This window comes from Phialemonium atrogriseum (genome assembly GCF_030411735.1).
Source record: "Phialemonium atrogriseum strain 8032-3 unplaced genomic scaffold QBC33scaffold_51, whole genome shotgun sequence".
Lineage (NCBI taxonomy): Eukaryota > Fungi > Ascomycota > Sordariomycetes > Cephalothecales > Cephalothecaceae > Phialemonium > Phialemonium atrogriseum.
Window position 1 is genome coordinate 81,004 of NW_026848188.1, and position 17,243 is coordinate 98,246.

The 17,243-nt window shown below is 54.6% G+C and overlaps 6 protein-coding genes across 6 annotated transcripts; 3 read left to right on the forward strand and 3 right to left on the reverse strand.

Annotated features, from left to right (window-relative positions):
- Window positions 1-2,967: 2,967 nt before the first annotated feature.
- Window positions 2,968-3,994, reverse strand: QBC33DRAFT_520028 (uncharacterized protein; the record flags this gene model as incomplete). The annotated part of the gene is made up of 2 exons (XM_060426327.1): window positions 2,968-3,330; window positions 3,587-3,994. The coding sequence occupies 2 exons, from the start codon at window positions 3,992-3,994 to the stop codon at window positions 2,968-2,970; spliced, it is 771 nt and encodes a 256-aa protein (XP_060278126.1).
- Window positions 3,995-5,426: 1,432 nt separating this feature from the next.
- On the reverse strand, window positions 5,427-5,744 carry QBC33DRAFT_462532 (uncharacterized protein; the record flags this gene model as incomplete). The annotated part of the gene is made up of 1 exon (XM_060425073.1): window positions 5,427-5,744. A coding segment is annotated over one exon (318 nt), but the record flags the coding sequence as incomplete, so codon positions are not given.
- A 669-nt stretch (window positions 5,745-6,413) lies between these two features.
- Window positions 6,414-6,616, forward strand: QBC33DRAFT_564304 (uncharacterized protein; the record flags this gene model as incomplete). The annotated part of the gene is made up of 2 exons (XM_060430361.1): window positions 6,414-6,443; window positions 6,476-6,616. The coding sequence occupies 2 exons, from the start codon at window positions 6,414-6,416 to the stop codon at window positions 6,614-6,616; spliced, it is 171 nt and encodes a 56-aa protein (XP_060278128.1).
- Window positions 6,617-8,987: 2,371 nt separating this feature from the next.
- Window positions 8,988-9,620, forward strand: QBC33DRAFT_520030 (uncharacterized protein; the record flags this gene model as incomplete). The annotated part of the gene is made up of 1 exon (XM_060426328.1): window positions 8,988-9,620. One exon carries the CDS (start codon window positions 8,988-8,990, stop codon window positions 9,618-9,620), a length of 633 nt encoding a protein of 210 aa, XP_060278129.1.
- Window positions 9,621-10,275: 655 nt separating this feature from the next.
- Window positions 10,276-12,158, reverse strand: QBC33DRAFT_520031 (uncharacterized protein; the record flags this gene model as incomplete). The annotated part of the gene is made up of 9 exons (XM_060426329.1): window positions 10,276-10,487; window positions 10,686-10,829; window positions 10,906-11,224; window positions 11,409-11,427; window positions 11,614-11,729; window positions 11,778-11,812; window positions 11,860-11,983; window positions 12,026-12,091; window positions 12,144-12,158. 9 exons carry the CDS (start codon window positions 12,156-12,158, stop codon window positions 10,276-10,278), a joined length of 1,050 nt encoding a protein of 349 aa, XP_060278130.1.
- A 2,083-nt stretch (window positions 12,159-14,241) lies between these two features.
- On the forward strand, window positions 14,242-16,486 carry QBC33DRAFT_502169 (heterokaryon incompatibility protein-domain-containing protein; the record flags this gene model as incomplete). The annotated part of the gene is made up of 2 exons (XM_060425716.1): window positions 14,242-14,740; window positions 14,849-16,486. The coding sequence occupies exons 1-2, from the start codon at window positions 14,384-14,386 to the stop codon at window positions 16,484-16,486; spliced, it is 1,995 nt and encodes a 664-aa protein (XP_060278131.1). The 5' UTR covers window positions 14,242-14,383.
- Between the last annotated feature and the right edge of the window lie 757 nt (window positions 16,487-17,243).

Below are 17,243 nucleotides of genomic sequence, written 5' to 3' on the forward strand. Positions count from 1 at the left end.
CCGCCCCGCGCCCCCCCCCCCCCGCCCCGGGCCCCCCCCCCCCCCCCCCCCCCCCCAGACAAAAAATGAGGATAAAGGAAAGAGAGATCTTTAGAAGATGTCATACTCAAACACTATGCAAGATCTGCAATTATGGGTAGGGCTGCCTCCTCCGCGGCCCTGTTGATGGCGTTGCAAGCTTTGATTACCAATAATTTATCATATTAGCTATTGGAAACTACCTACTATCGTGAGAAAAGGGGGTTCTCGGCGGTGTAAGGTACTATGCACTCCTTAACAAAAGAAGATCACGCTTTAGGCTGCCAAAGCAGTGGCAGCGAGCTTCTCGACGCCGGGGGAGCCGCGTAGGTAAGAGACGGCGTTTGCAACGATGGCGTCTGTGTCGTCAGCGTTGTGGGTGGCTAGAACTGTGGCTGCTGCAAGGTTAGAGACATTGATGTCGGTCTTTGCAGGCGTGCTGTTGAAGAGGTTTGGCGCACAAGCTGACAAAGAGTGCAGACTGGGAGACAGTGACTGCGACGATATGGGCCTCTTAGCTACTATACACAACATGATCAGTTTGCCAGGCCTGCCAATCAAAAGAAATATCCAAGTGGCCTATGCAGGTGCCAACCAGAAACTTGACTTCCTGCTGAAACTAGTCACACATCTGTCTGCAAAAGATGAGACTCTGATTAAGCGCCTCTAAGCTTAGTCAAGTTTGCGCTGTCAGCAATGCTTAGACTTCTAGGTTCTCAAAATGTTTGAGTGTGCCTAGCTGCTAGACAGCAACCAGAGACGCGTGCTGAGCTAGCAGAGCGTCGCAGACTACTACTAGAGCATAGCTTAACACAAGATAGTGCTTGGGAAGCTATTATTACTTATTCTTCTTCTATTCTATTTGCTATGTTGGTTGATCTATCGCAGTCTACCCTGACAAGGCCTGAGCCTGGATCATGAAATGTTGGAAATTGTACCCTTCCGTTCCTACATTTGGGAACCTCGAATAGGACCGCTTTCCTCAGAGCAGCAGTCGCATACCACTATCTTTCTCGGGGTAAATACCTTGAATACTAATACCAACTTATCCGTCTTTTTGGGGGAGATGACTAGGGAGGCAATCGCATTGACATCTTACGAATTTCCTAGTTGCAAGAGGCATACTGCACGACCTTCGAGCCGCTGATCGACTTTTCCACAGTCAAGAGGGCCCTCGATTTTTGTCTGGATAATCATTCGGGTTCCTGCCAGGTGGACAAGCCAGAAAAGCTACGATCAGCGTACATGCTAGACGTCATTGACCGCAAAACCGTTACCTGCCTAGAAGCGTGCGACTACTTTGCTCCTAGCTATGTCTGGGGTGGCGTGATGCCCGCGGTTGGCGCTCGGAGTCAGGAACCTTGCCACAGACCATCTAGGATGCCATTCTCGTCACCAAGAGGCCGGGGATACGATATCTCTGGGTACGCACTACCGTGTTGTATCCGTTTATCTTGGTGGCGAATTAACAAACGCCTTAGGTAGATGCTCTGCGCATCGACCAGTCCCCCAACCCTACGCCTCAACAGGCAGCCGAGAAGGAAAGGCAACTGCAGATGATGGATCTGATTTACGAGTGCGCGACGGTGACTATAGTAGCGCTCGCGGGAACAGACTCTGACGCTGGGCCGCCTGGAGTTACGGCAGCCTTTCGTCGGATGCTGCAGGTGCGAGAGACTCTTGACGGCAAAGTCCTCTTCACGGTTCCGCGGGAAATCCAGGTCGAAGTTCGGGCGTCTCGGTGGAAGACCCGTGTGGACCTTTCAGGAGGGCGCCTTGAGCAGGCGCTTCCTATACTAAACTTACACCAAACCAGGTCCACTTCATATGCGACGGACTTGGTGTCTTGCATGCCTACGATATGAGTACGCCGCTTGCTGAAATGACTTCTGCCCCGCTGGAAGTATCTAGTTCCGAGGCTTTACCTGCTGTTCCCGTTTCCTTTGAAAAGGTATAACGTTAGATACTGTCTCTTGAATCAATTCAAGGCTAATTTAATGTCCAGGACAGTCAAAGTAAACCCAACCCCCACTAACCAAGAACCAAGCGCAACATAGATCGTCTCTTTGCGTTTGAACAGTCTCTAATGGCATACACCAAACGTCGCATGACAAGCGAGAACAACTCTCTCAACGCATTCCTCGGCCTACCGTCGTGGCTTGAGAGACTGGCATTCCCTGCTGGTTTCCTATGGGGTCTTCCACTACACGATTTCCCAGACACTAGGCTGGATCCATGACCGTAAAGCCAACCCTAGATGGCTGCCGTCACTCCCAAGCTGGGGATGGGAGGGCCAAGTCATATTCCCAGTCAAGTTGCTTAGGCGATGCTATCAGCCGAGGCAACAAGACCCGACACTGTACATGACGCCTCGCATAGTCAACGTCAACAGCCCTGTCGCGACGATTCAGATTCGAACGAACCCTTTAGCAAGGTCGTCATCCGGGATGTTCATGGGAACGATGAGACGCTTGGTTGCGTCAGGGAAGGGAATTTCTTGCATAACAACACAGCCTTCGGGTATCTTTACCTGTCTGGTTATCGATGAATCCGGGATTCTCAGGGAGGCGTCAACTTAGATAAACAGACGGTATTCCTGCTTGTCTTTGATTGGGTTGCCAGTTTGCCCAAAGGCAGACCATGGTAACATTGTTTGCCGACAAGGACAAGGACTTTTCAGATGTAAGATCGACCCGACGATTGGTCACTCTGATTTGAACGCAACTGAACCACATAAGGTATTGCCAACTGGGAACAGTAGAGGGTTGGAGAATCCACGGGAAGCACTCGGGGGAGGAAGTTGACGAACACCTTATAATGGCGCAGGTCCTCTATGCAGGGCGGGATGATGTTGTCACGGAAGGCCCGCAGCGACAGCACATTCAGCGGCCGCGGCTCGTCCTCGGCTATCAGCCTCCTGAACTCGTCCACCGACATGCTCTTGGGGGCCTACACCTCGCGGTTGGGGTTCTTGGCCGCCTGGTCGTGCAAGTCGATCTGCTGGCGCTGCTCGTCACACGCCATGACGTCGTCCTTGGTGCTTGTCTGCCTGGCCCCCTGGGGGACCAGCATCGCCCGCTGCAGGGGGCCGGCGGAGAGAACGGCTCGCGCCTGCTCTGCGCGGCAGAGGATCCATTCGCCTGGGTTGAGCGGGGTCCCGGCCCTGACCTTGGCGAGGTACTCGTCGGCAGAGAGCGGCTGGCCGACCACACACACCTCGAGGAAGTTGCGGAACCGGTCGAGGTCATGCCACATCTGGGATCCCTTCTGCATGAAGCTGCTTGCCGCAGTCCTGGCTGCGCCGGCCCTGGCCTATTCGAACATGCGCTCCGCCCGCTGGACATATTCCCCTGTGGGTCGGTGTCTGCGTCGGGGGGCGGATCGTTGGGTTTTTGCGGCGCGGGACTCTGCGGCTCGGGACTCTGGGACGTGGAAACCCCCCCAACACCGCGTGTCCTCGGATCCTCCAGTCCGAAGCCCAAGACTAGTCTGCGACCCCGACACCGAAACCCCCCCTCGAACTCGCAGCCGAACTCGGGGTCGCCCGATCCGACCGTGTCGCCGCCACCCTCCGGGGCACCATCACAAACTCCGTAGCCAGGCCCGGTATCTGCGTGCGCAGCTCCTCCGCGATGCCCCCGCACCCCGCATGGTGCCTCCTCGCAGCCTCTCGATCCCCCAACCAAGCCCCGCAGCCGTCCGCGCAGAACCGCCCCATCTCCGTCGCCGGGTGCGCCATCCCCTCGCCCCAGAAATTGTGCCGCGTGCCCGCCGTCGCGTCCCAGGCGGCACCGCAGGCGACGCATGCGCATGCGGCTAGGCACTCCGGGATGTGGCCCTTGATCTTGCGGTGCGGCCCCACGATGTTGCAGCGCTGGCACCAGAGGTGCGCCGAGAGGATGTGCCGCCGTATACCGCCGTCGGTAAAGCAGCCCCAGCAGGCAGGGCAGAAGGTTGGTTTGCCCTGGTTAGGCATTGCCTTGATGGCTCGGGTGTAGTCCCCCCCCCTTCCCTTCCCTTCCCTTCCCTTCCCTTCCCTTCCCTTCCCTTCCCTTCCCTTCCCTTCCCTTCCCTTCCCTTCCCTTCCCCGCTTTGTGTATTGTATGCGCCTATCGGCCGCCGTCGATGGTTATGCCGGTGCTCGAGGAGGTGTGTCGGTGTGTCGAGGACGATCTGCGAGGGATTGATTGTCAGTGGGGGTTGCTGGGAAGAAAGGGAGGGGATTGCTCACAGATCCAGCTCTCCAAGCAAACGGACGATCCAAACGCTTCCCAAAAGTCGGCAGCACGATTAGCAACGGGGAAATCCCATGCAAGCGGCGCTCCCCGCTGGTCTGGAGACGTTCTGGAGTCACGGCAGACGATGATTGCCGTCGAGGGCGTTGCCCTTGTGGCCAGCATTTTACTCCCCCAAGTAAACTTCAAGCCTTCTATTACAACTTCAAATTGAACAATCCGTCTGGCCGGAAGTTGAACCCCTGCGCTCTCACCTCTGTACCAATCCTGCCATCCTGAACCTCGAGGCTGAGCCACCCAAACGCGGCATCGGCCAAGTTGGTTCTCGTCGACCTGCCCAAGCGCGGCCCCCCAGCTACCGCACCGCCAAAGGGATTGCCTCTAGCCTCACACCCTTCAACATCAAGGTCACAATCGTGCAGCCGAACAAGGAGATCCTGGGCCTGACCAACCGCATCGTCTTTGTGCCCCAGCCGCGCTACTACGACAGCGAGGTCCACCCGGCCCAATCGTCCGCGACATGCTCGCCAACATCCTCAACGCCAACACCAACACCGCCCTCAAGCCCCGCCGCTAAGACAAGATAAGATGTTGGGTGAGAAGGAAGAAGGAAATAGGAAAGAAACAAGAGCGAAGAGGAAGCTGGAAATGGCAAGGACCAAAAAGGGGCTGTCCTGTCGTAAACATTGACAGACAGATACACTGTGGCGCTCTAGGCTAGCGGTTAGGCAGACAGCGCCTCGACCAACTATTTCCTGTCTCTAGACTGCCCCTCTAAACCGTGAAGTGCCTGCAGGAGGGCAAGCCGATTGCAAGAGGATATCCAATGCCAGTTCCTCCTCAAGCCTTTCGACAAGTATCGGGGACAGAGACAACTCCTAGGCATCTTAGCCGTAGGACAGTTCAATGGCGCCAACGTGAACCTTCTGCCGTACTTCAATGGCAGACTCAACTTGTCAAACCAAGGCGGCAAAACAAACGCGTCTGTTAACTTCCTTAATGAAGGTAGTGCAGCCTCTCTGCAAAAGAACATGCCAGCCAATAACACCAAGTCAAACCAGTAGTAAGTCCTCCTCACCCTTCCCCGATAGTATTCCCCCAACTAACCTTTATCTCTCTCTTTCTCCAGCTTCCTCCTTACCTATCTCTACCAATTCTTCAGCTTACCCACTCCTAGGCTACTCCAAAGATATTGCCCAGGACGCTCGTGACATGCTCAGGTTGATCTCCATCCCGCTTCTTCACTAGGGGTATCTGTTTAAAGAACCTCTTCCTCTCCCGGTCTTTCGAAGCCACATCCGCAGCACCATCCCCCAGCTGCGCCCTGTCCCCGTCCTCGGTCCTTGGCCTCTTCTTATTCGCCCCGACCTTGGACTGGATGCCATCGAGCATCTTCGCGTGCCTGACGTTGCATACAAACTCCCTCGTCGTCTTGCCGATGTCAGCATGGATGCGGCTATCCCGCTCGGCGTTCTCGGCGGCGATCTGCTGCAGTGGTAGAGTGGTCAGTATATCTCATCGTTGTAGAAGCCGCATTAGTCCTTGGGGTCGATGGTGACCCTCTGCTGCTGCTGGGGTCAAGGCTGCACATATGTGGATCCTGGGCGAGCAGGCTTTTTTTGATGTAGATGCCATTCCCTTGGGCTCCCGCCACGCAAACGTAAAACTCACTGGTTATGTGGAACCATTCTAGCCGAGAACTTTGTAAACCAGAAAGGACCTTGCTGCCTCTTGTTGACTCTATCTTGCCAGAACGAGGAGTGGAGAAGCTGACAGCTACGCAGGCTGCACTGCCTATGGCTTGCATATCAGAGCTGCGCTTGCCGTCGCTGTTGCCGCCGGCGTCGTCCGAGTGGCCGGCGTAGCCGAAGCCGGAGACGGCGGGTCCGAGCTTGTCCATCGCCGACCACAAGTTCTCGATACCCAAGTCCTTAAAGGGCAACTGGGGCAGCTTTAACCCATTCAAGCCGCCGTCGCACCCGCCGGCCCGCCACAGGAATGATACATACAGGGAGTCTTTGTAGTACGCCAACTTTTTTTTTTTTTTAAGAAAAAAAAAAATTCCAGCAAACGTGTGTCTTCATATTGTACTCCTTTCGTCGACGGACCAGAAGTGGGTTGGAAGTGTCAAGAACTTAATCCGGCGGCAACTTCGGAATTATGGCTTTGGAATTCGAGGCAACCACTAAGGTGTCTACCCCAAGCTGAACAATTGCATCCAGCGCGCCGGCAGGAAGGTCGCCTCCATCGTGGGCAAGACGTGGCAGGGGAACAAGGACCTGACGTATTACAAGAAGAACCTCAAGACCCCGGATCTGTCGTTGCGCTTGGCTGCTTTCAAGGCTTTGGCGGTGATGCTATGATAGCTATGAGTATCGACAATGAATGCGAGTGACGTATCCTCATCTGGGCTATATATTGAAGCGTACTCAACGGGAAAGCAGGTAAGGAATCCCCACCAGGGAGTCGTCAAGTACCCCATATTCCGTGCCCCTCCGGCACTTCCTTGGTTATACAGGAAGGCCCGCTTTTACTGTACATTGATCTTGGGTCGGGTTATCACGTGAGTATCCGCGGATACTTCATCCCACCCATAATTGTTGACAATAAGGGCTCCCAGCCAACTGCTCTCAGCGCATAGCCACTCTGGAATTTGGATGGGAGCGACAGGCAAGAATGTATGAAAGCGAGACGTTCAAGAAAGTGCGTTAAGCGATTCGCCCGCCTCGAGAATGCCTTCAAGAGGACGTGGATGAAACCAAACCAGGTTGTGTGCCAACGGCTTTGTCCTTCTTCTTGTAATCATCTCAAAACAACTCCAGCAAGCAACACACAAGCGATAACAGTAGACACCTAGTAGCCAACTACGACACGGTTTGCTCCTTATCATCGCGCACATCGCGCCATAACCAAAAGTCGTCTGTGATATCACTTGACTGGTCCGACAACCCCCAACCTAGGGCTTAACATGATGGCCGGCGTCATGACTACACTTCCCCACGACAGTCTCTCCTCCGACCGGCGCTTACCAATCCCTGTCGATTACCTACAGCCACCTAAGTTGCAGGGCCGACGAGTTGCCAGGGTTGCGTGGGATGCGTTGGCGAGGAGGTCCGCTAGCAGATCGCCAAGATCTGAGAGAACGGCATCTTAAGAGCAGCATCGGCAGCCCTTGCTGTGATGCACCTTACCTTGTCAAATCTGATGTGGCGATTGGGCAGAGGAGAGCGGTAAGTCTACTCGATTGACGTCATCGACAGGCCCCTTGGCTGATTGAGCCGTTGCGATTTGGCACATCTCTGCAATGTCACGCAGGTTGATGCAGGTAGGATTGGGTTGGAAGGGTGCTCCCCTAGTACATATGCCTCGGACAGAGGGATTGGGGATCAGGAACGTTGGGGGGGATTATCCTGTTGCAGAGAGGGGGCTGATTTGCGGCATTCAACGGCTCCGAAAGAGCACGCGGGATTAGGCCAAGGGGATGACGGCGCCGACGACATCCACCCCGGCATAAGGGTGTCGCCTAGATGGCGACCACGTTGTTAAGCCCCGCTATGTGGTACTGTACCTGATGTCGATGCAGGGTTTGAAACGTAGGTGCATTTGCATTTGCATTCGGCAGGATAGTCCACCCACTGAATTCACTTCCCGCCAGCTTAGGTAGGCCTTAGGGTTAGATAACCAGTCAATTTCTGTCTTGGAAGATTAGACTTTGTGCAACCTGGAATTGGAGAGAAGAGTGTAGGGAAAAGTCAGTTGGTAATGTATTGTCAACCCTCTTTACTAGCCACATGTTTGTCTAGACTTTACCAAAAAGCCTCACAGAGAAGGCATCTAAGTTGATCAAATAGAGATCAATGGCAAATTCTAGAACCTAGATTTTGATGCTGCTATAACTGTGACAGGTTTGAGATTCTATGCGCTATAGTTGTAGTTAAGGGGGGGATGGTGAAAGGCAGGAGGCAAGGCAGTGTAGACTAATCTTCTCGACATCTAGACCAGGCTGCAGGTACTTGCTCTCTTGGCAGGAGTGCTTCTCCACTCCAGCATCGTTATGCTGTCCTGTGGTATAGATGCCACATTCCTATATGTTTGATTCTGTTATCCTCGACTGTCTTGTCTTCTGCATTGCAAGGGTGATGTTTTCTCCCGCAAAGATGAAGACAAGGATAGCTAGGGTGTGTAGATTTTGGGACTAGGTTGACCCAATTGATCAACTAGGCCAAGAATATTCCATCCTATCCATCCAACCCTATCGTTAGGACTTGTTCTCCCTAGATTCTTCCATCAGCAGTCTTCTATACTGCTGCAACAGGTTGCTACTCAACAGCATCTACACATGCTAGCTTTATAGCAGCACTAGGACATGACATAGCAACTTATTTAATCGACCCATGCAGAATTTGAAGGGCTTAGCGGATTGGCTCAGGGACATAACAACCTTGTATGCCTAATATCTCAACGCAAGTCCCCTAGGTAGGTGTCAACAGTGATAGGTGTAGGTTGCAGGGAGCTGACAGCATGATGTATATGGGCCTTGAAAAAGTCAGGCAGGCATCTAGTTACATCATTTTGTCCAGTCTTGGTGTGAAGGGCATATCCCAACCACTATATTACCGCTAGCGTCGCCCGCCCTTCAACATTCAATGCTTTATTGCTCTTGCTTCTTCTTACCTTCTAATTTATCCACATTCAAGTCAAAGTTCAAACATCCTCTCCAGCAACCAAGAAACAATGGCGCCAATCCAGTCATCTCCTCGTGGTTCCTCGCAAAACCCCCACGAGGGGCTTAGCTTCCTTGTCATCCGCTTCCCAAACACAATCCCCGTCCAGCTACGCATCCACTTTGGCCGCTTCACGTCAGAGGTCAAATTCTGCATGGACATCCCCGACCCCAACGGGACCAAACTCCCCGCCGGAGGAGACGGCGAGTTCCGCCCCGTGGCCCGCCCCGCCGTGGGCCAAGAACTCCCCCGCAGCAGCTACATCCTCGCAGACCTCATCCCGCCGGCCAACCGCGCCATCGGCCTCAGCCCCCCAGCTGCCGGCGCCAACCTAGAGCTCTTCGACGTCTACGACTTCATCTGCATCCTCGCCAGGACCCCGCTCGTTGGCAACGCCGGCCAGCGCCTGCTAGACCGCTATGCCAACGACCCGGGCCACAGCAATCGCCTCCGCACCCTTGCCACCCGCTACCTTGCCCAGATCCGTGGCGACACTAATCCGTTCATCGCGGCGTGGGGCAGGCATGAGCGATGGTTTCCCATGCACCTTGCTGGTGTTCACTTCTGGTGCGAGCCTGATTGGGCCGAAGGGTCGAAGATGGACGTCTCTGAAGGGCATTGCGCGGATGGTTTGGCCGATTAACGTTGAGGTTACGGCCGCCGCGGCCACTGACTAGGCATTCACTGGTCTAAGGTGCAGAAAGACGTTTGACTCTTGGGAATTCAGAGTGACAAGCGATGGGATATTCATGTTTGATAAGACCATGAGGGTCAGAGACATTCTCGCTGGAATTTCAACATGAAGAAAGGACTGATTTCCCACACATAACCTTCCCAAGCAGGCCAACTAAGTGAGAACTGGCATGAATCCCACAGCAACTGACGTCCTGGTTTCTACCAGCTATGGGAGCAGCCAGTGTCTACAACCCGCTCGTCACAGCCGATCCTTCGAATCTCCCTCTCCGTAACCTAAGCCAAGTGCCAATTGATGCTACACTACTTGGAGCTCTTCTCGGCTACATTTGTTGACTCCTGGCACAAGCATTTAGACGGCAAGCTATATAGAGATGCCTTTCATCAGTTCCAAACTACGCAGCCTCTGCCAGGACAGTTGACTAGGACATCTTCCCCTTTACCGTGCAAGATATTTCTAAGAAGGACCACCCACTCCGCCTTGAAGGTGGGAGAGCAGTTGGCTTGGACAGTTAAGGAAAGGAGGACAGAGGAGGTGCAAGTCACTACAAGGGAGACTGTGGTGGCGCCGGTGGCGCTCAAGCCACTTGGCCGACAGCCTATACTCAGCCAACCCCCCTCTGGTCTTGGCAGTCATCTAGATTAGGCCAGCAGCCAAGCCCCTTCGGCGCCTCGGCCTTTTCAGCCTGCCTCATCTGGCAGGCGGCGCACGAGTAATCCCCGCGCTCAGAGGCGGCCGGCACAGGCGGCTCTGGCGGGAGGCCGGTGCCGTACACGGGGACGACATTGGCAGGCCAGAGGGCGTCGCTGTGGAGGGCTGCCAACCGCCGCGACAGGACCAGACAGCGCCAGGTCACCGCAGTTCCATAACCACAGACAAAAATGCGACTATGACTGAGAATACAGGATGCAAACAAACACCCCCTTCCATACCAGCAAAATCCTAGTCAAATCCTTAGCCCCTTTACTCCTCCTTGGCGCCGCCGCTGCCAGAATGTCTGCCAACGCGACCGACCCACCTCAAGTACACCTTCCTGTGCGAGGGGTGCCTCGAACCGTCCCTGGGCCTCGGCGCCGCAGTTGCAGTCGTAAGCCTGATTATCCCAGAGCGACATGGAAGCGCGCAGCATGTTAGAATCGGTCAGTTTCGAGTTTCCGCCTAAGCTCCGAGGCGCGCAAATCCTATTTCCCTTTCTCGCCTAGCATACACACTGGTCCCTTCTCAGTGTTCGTACCATCCAAGAAGATCCAGCCGATCCTACCGAGGGCATCTAGATGTAGCGGGGAAGGCTGCTGATGGCGGCCTTCTTGTCGCCGGCGGAGTACTCGGCGTCGATACTCCCCTCCGTTCAACGACATGGGCCGGCTTGGCATGGAGGGCTGGAGCAATCTGTCGACGTCGAGCGAGGGCCGAGTCGAGGACGAGGACGACTTGCCTTTAGGCCTTTCCTTAGAGGTTCCAGATTCAGCCACCAAAGCAGCCGCGACACTCCTGCCCCTCGCCCCTCCACCTCCACCCTTCGACTTGCGCCCCCTGCCTCGCCGGCCGCCGCTCTAATGCTGAAATGCCCATGTCAAATCCTGACAAGAGCTTGCAAGATATACGCCTGCCAGGGAAATCCATACCGAACCCCCTGTTCGAAGCCTTCACCCTTTAGGGTGAAAGATCCTTTTAAAAAGCCCTGTGTTTTGTAGCAGTCGTGGCGCCAAAGTGTCAAGTCCGTCACGCCCTGCCTACCATTAAGGGGCTGGCTTGCCTGCAACATATTACCTTAGCCCCAAGGCTAAATTCCTCCTTCCAATGCACAAGTTTGAGAAGGAGAGAGAGAGGGAGAGGGAGAGGGGTTCTCGAAAGGCTGTCTGGGGCCACAACCCTAAAGGTTACGAGGACTTGGACCAGGTCTGTGGAAGGGGTGGTGGGGAGCTTAACTACTAGCTGCTACAAATTCTTCGGCCTCATTTTCCTGTCGCTGGGGCGGCGCTGGGACTTCTTCTCCATGCTGTCCTTGGCCATCTTGCACTTGCGGCTGTCGTTGGTTGTCTGGCTGCCCGGGGCGCACTGACGGCAGCAGCAAAGCAAGAGAGACCAACTAATTGGCCAAGCCACGGAGTCAAAGAGATACAACTCGCCCTGCTCTCTCTCTACCTAGTATTTCCTATCTAGTCAGCACTACGAGTTCGACCTTGACCTTGGGCGTAGGCGGCTCCCTGGCCAACTAAGTCGGCGACGTCTTTGGCAGCCTTGGCGGCGAGCCGGACTTTAGGCTGGGGAGCCTGACGGGTGGCGCCGCGGTGAAGACACATTTGCCTGACCTGTCGTCGGGTTTTCGTATCTCGACCCTGGCGACGACTTACGATGGCTGGGCTTTGGATCAGGCTGCGACATCGCCCCTGAGGTGAGCGAGGCTTAGATTGTTGGGCCTAGCGTATCAGGTGTAGCAGCAGGCTGGAACTAAATCTAGGTTGTCATTACAAGCAGGCAAAACATAGTTCCTAATGTCTCTCTAAACACCCCAAGGCCACATCGCTCTCTAGGACTTTAGTCTCTGCAAGCTTGACATAAAGGGTTATACTTTAGACTAATAATCATTAATATCCTTAGTTGCTTGACTGTTATAAATGCTGTTAGCTTAGATTGCAAATCCAAGATTATGCTCCTCCTTTTTGCAGCCAATGATACGCTGGGGGTTGTCTAGCCTAGAGCTATGAGAAAAAATGGGGTGTAAGTAGGATTTGGGGCGCTTAAGAGGGTGTGTGAGACATTTTGATATGCGCTGCTTCCTGACAGGCTGCTTGGAGGAGGGTGGAAAGATAAGGACAAGTCCAGCTAGTCGCTACGCTGGGAGCAAGGGATAGACATATAGGTTAGCTAGGGATAGTCAATCAGGGATGGTCAATGTCCTGTAGCCCATTGTCCCCGCCAGCCCCTCAGGGTCGTCGACACACGCCACGCCTGCCAGCAGCTCAAAGGCCTCCAAATTTGCAGCCCCACATCCTCTAGCAACAGAGAAGGCTAATCGATGATACTCCTAACGCCTCTCAGTCCTCTACGTCGCCACCGTCATCCAATGGGACACCTCCAAAGACTACACCGGCTCTTGCTTTACAAACAACACCACAAACTCCACCTGCCGTGGCACTGACAGCTCCTTCTCCCAGACTACAGTCAGATTTCCCTTAGCAAACCAAGCGCAGGCAGCAACCCTCTCTTGACATCGTTGATTACGCCACTTCCAACAAGCGCTTTGCCTCTGCTTACGCCAACAAGTACAGTGACTCGACCGTCAAGCACGGCATTCGCAGGACATCACACCAAAAGCACATCCTCGACATATTTCAAGTGTCATGTTCAAAGGCTCCGTTTTTGTAGGCAAATAAATGGGAGGCTATGCACAATGCACTCTCCAACTTGTACCCTTAAACGTCTCACAAGATGGGCATTTATCTTGTCGACATACTTTTGAGTTAGGGACCACGCTTGTATAGGGAAGGACAGATCTGTCGTCATGGCCTACAAGGCGGGTTGATGTGAGTCGTTGCGAGAGTTCTCATTGGTTTCCAGGCAGTCTCAGTTGAATGGCCATGGCATCTCCTGTTCCAAATGCGGCCAGACTCACTGCCACCTGGCTGTGCTGTCTTATACGTCTCCACAAATACAACTGTGTACCTGCGGTGCTACAATATATCAAGTTAGCTGCAAATTACCTGCATACGCAGTAAGCCCTTGCTGGCACCCAAGGTGACGCACTTTCACAACCTCAACATCGTCATCTTCCTTCGGATCAAACTGCCTAGGAGCCACTGGGTCCTGGGCCAGCTCGACGTAAAAACAGGCTTGTAACCCTCGATAACTCCGGGCCCTAGGGCCCGATGAGGGCCGTGTCGGCAGGCCGCAGGGCCATAGCGGCGAGCGTCATAGGAGCCTTCGTCCTTGCAACTCGCATAGGCACCCGATATCCCCAGCATCTTGGCAGGGACAAGGCTAAGGGCAACACCCTTTTGGAGTTTCTCAAGCTCTTGTATCAAGAGCGATCGCGCCTTGAAGCAAGGCGCGATAGAGGAGGGTAAGAAGGTGGGGCCGACAATCACCGCTTGCCGTGTAGCATCATTGAAAACTGCGTGCGAACGAGTGGGGTATTCAGCTCAGCTCTTCTATCGATTTCCTCCGCTCCCTTCCTTCCTCTCCGTATCAGCTTGTCCCCACGCCAACAAAGGAAATTACTTGCTTGCGAAGAAAGAGCTGAGAGGAGGGCTGAGTAAGGAACCACTAGGGGTTGAGAAATAGGAGAGAAGGATATGATAGATGAGAAAAGTACTTGCGGGAAGGCAGTTAAGGGGTAGTTACGGATCCGTAGAACTTGATAAATTGTACTCTTATCCGGAATGTCGCGGGGTAAAGGCTTGGCAACAACTACCAAGCCACCCTGCGTTGTAGCACAGCCTCAACAGCTGTGTGCCGCAGACCATTTCCCTTGGGCCCGCTTTTCCCGATGTGGTGTTGAAATCGACCAATGGCACGTTGGGTTGGGTTCGTGACAGTGATGCTGTCGTGGTTGGGCCGCTGCTCTGATCTCAAGAAAGATGTAGCTTTCATCAAACATCTAAAGCAAATTACCGGCATAACCTAAGGTATTCAGTGCAAAGCACGTATCATTTACAATATACTTGAGAATTCCTCGTCTAATCACTATCACCTGTCCTTCTACTTGCAAGATGGCTCTCTGTGGTCTCTGCAGCAACATAGCATTCCACCTCATCCCTCCATACCCAGACGTGTTCAAGCAAATCGGCTCAATCTCTCTAGGCCCTGGACTATACTTTTTCGAGCCTCATATCTGGGGCTATGCACGCCCTGATATTTTCGGGCTACCCCACCACCACGATCTTAATTCCCTCGCCGGGTCGGCTCAGGCGTGTGCACTCTGTTCCCTAATCTATGAGCAGGTGCAAGAGCTCCTAGGGAGGATCCGCCACGGGCAGCGTCGACCAGACAACGGACCGGCCTATCCAGACGCTGAACCTAGACGCTATTCTCTCCAGATCACCCGGCGGGACGATCAAGAGGGGTTCGTAGTTTGGACTGACGATGGGCCGGGCCAGCGTGTGTGGTATATAGCCATCTTTGCGTTCGGCGTGGATCAGGGCAAGCAGATAAGCATCGGCGTGGATCAGGGCAAGCAGATAAGCACATATCTCCGACATATATATGCCAGGCTCAATCTGTGGCGGAAAGGTACCGATCCCTTGGCCGGGATATTCAAAGGGCGGCTTATCGAAGAGGATCCTTCGCTGCCCAAGAGTCAGGATCTTGCGTTTGAATGGGTGAACAATTGCAACAACCATCATAATTGCGCGCCACCTCCACCCGGCTCACCGTTTCCAACAAGACTCCTGGACGTCGGCGAATCGTCATCTAGTCCCATTAAGCTGTGGGAGACGGGCGGCGCACGTGGCTACTACATGACTCTCAGCTACGTCTGGGGGAAGACCAAGCAGTTAACCACGACGACCAAGAACTACGCTACTCACCAGCAGGGGATACCACCAGACGTCTTCCCAAAAACCATGCAAGACGCCTTTATCGTGACCAGGAGAATGGGAATCCGGCACATTTGGATCGACGCCCTATGCATCGTCCAAAACGACGTCCAAGATTGGGAGCGGGAAGCGGCGCAAATGGAGTCGGTATACGCGAACTCATATTTGACCATATCAGCCGCCGGCTCCACCGATAACTCGGACGGATGCTTTATTCGCAGACCAGTCCCTAACCACGCCACATTCGACTACGCGGCAGGGATCCTCGCAAGAGGCAAACTCACAATCTTCCCGCAGCCCTTGGACACTGGGATTGATTTTGAGGAGGTAGTCTCTATGAGGGGAGAGCCCATCAGCAACCGCGGGTGGTGTTTCCAGGAGCGGGTGGTGAGCCGGCGCACCCTGTTCTACGCGCGCCATCAGATGCATTTCGAGTGCAAGACGGAGTTTCTGAGCGAGAGCGGGGCAGGCATGCGGGGACGCTTCCTCGACATAGACGACCCGACCAACGCAGTCTCACGGGTCAGGGCCGGCTCGATGCGCGAGCTCTGGGACCTCCTCGTGCAGGACTACAGCCTCCGGGCGCTGACCAAGGGCACCGACAGGCTCCCGGCCATGTCGGGCCTCGCAGCGAGATTCGAGCGCGCCCTGGGCGACAGGTACCTCGCCGGGCTGTGGGAGAGCACGCTCTTCGGCGACCTTCTCTGGACGGGGACGAACGATGCTCCCTGGCCGCCTGCCGAACACCGCGCCCCGTCCTGGTCTTGGGCCGCCGTCAACGGCAGCCAACGCGCGTTCGAGCGTTACCGCCACACCGACGGGGTCCAGTTCACGCGCATCGCACGGATCATCTCGTGCAGCGTTCGCGTGTCCGGGTCGAACCCGTATGGCGAGGTAGACGAGGGGAGGGTTGTGATCCAGGCGCCGGTTCTGCGCATACGTCCCGTGAGGGATATCGCAACGGATCCTGACGGGCTGCGGGAGAGAGCCGGGCTTTTTGGGTTTGTCATTGGCGCCGATGAGCATCTACATTGGGGAAGTGTGCACTATATGATTGGTCTCGATACACTGCAGACCCTTGAGCTCCATGTGGTGGTGATGGGCAGGGATAACTTTGTCTCACAGTATCCGTGCCTCATCGTCGTGCCACACCGTCGTCCCAGCGGACAGCCGACTGGCGATTATCGTCGTATCGGGTTCTTACGTCTTTCCGACGCGGAATTTGGTTCTAATTATTGGAGCGAGGGTAGAGAGCCGAATACGATTATGTTGACGTAAGGGTCGTTGGATATTCCAGACTCGATACCCCATGAGTACAACAGATCATATACCCAGATAGAAGCAGGAAAGCATACCTTCCAAGCAAAAGGAACTCTCTTTAGATTCTCCAAAATAAACAAGGTCAACAAAATGCGACTCGTCCTTCCCGGCCCAGTAAGGAGCTCCGTCGCATGAGCGCGCCAATCGACATACGGCGGGCGGTGGGGGAAGTAGTCCAGCCGCAATGCCGCTGGCCAGAAGGAAGACAAGCCTTCACAGGTACAGACAGTGGCGTTGTCCCGATTGGACTCCAGAGCTTGGACATCGTGAGGTCCTCTATGTCCGTGTTTGAGGTTCTCGTGACCAGAAGAACATTCCGTGAACCACGCAGGGTAGAAAATTGGGTTTTGCTGCGCGTGCAGCTAGATTCTAAAAGAGTTGCATTGGAAGACCGCCGATGAAGCTAGCTCTGGCGCACCAACCTCGCCGGCTTCTCCAAGCACAGTCTTGTCTCGGGCGTGTCCCGCTCAACGTGGCTGCCGAACGGCTTGTCCGCGGTATTGGAAGCGATGTCGGTGTCGCAATCGAGGCTGTTCTGCACGGCGAACCGTTAGCTTTGCCCTCTCTCTCAAATCAAGACGTGGCAGATCCATGGCTTGTTCTAGGCCGCTCCTCTCCATGCGCGTGTCTCTATGTGTATGTCGTGCGCTGCGTTACACACGCCACATTCCCTAGCATTGAGATAAAGAGGTAGGAATTCCTGGCTACCCCCTTC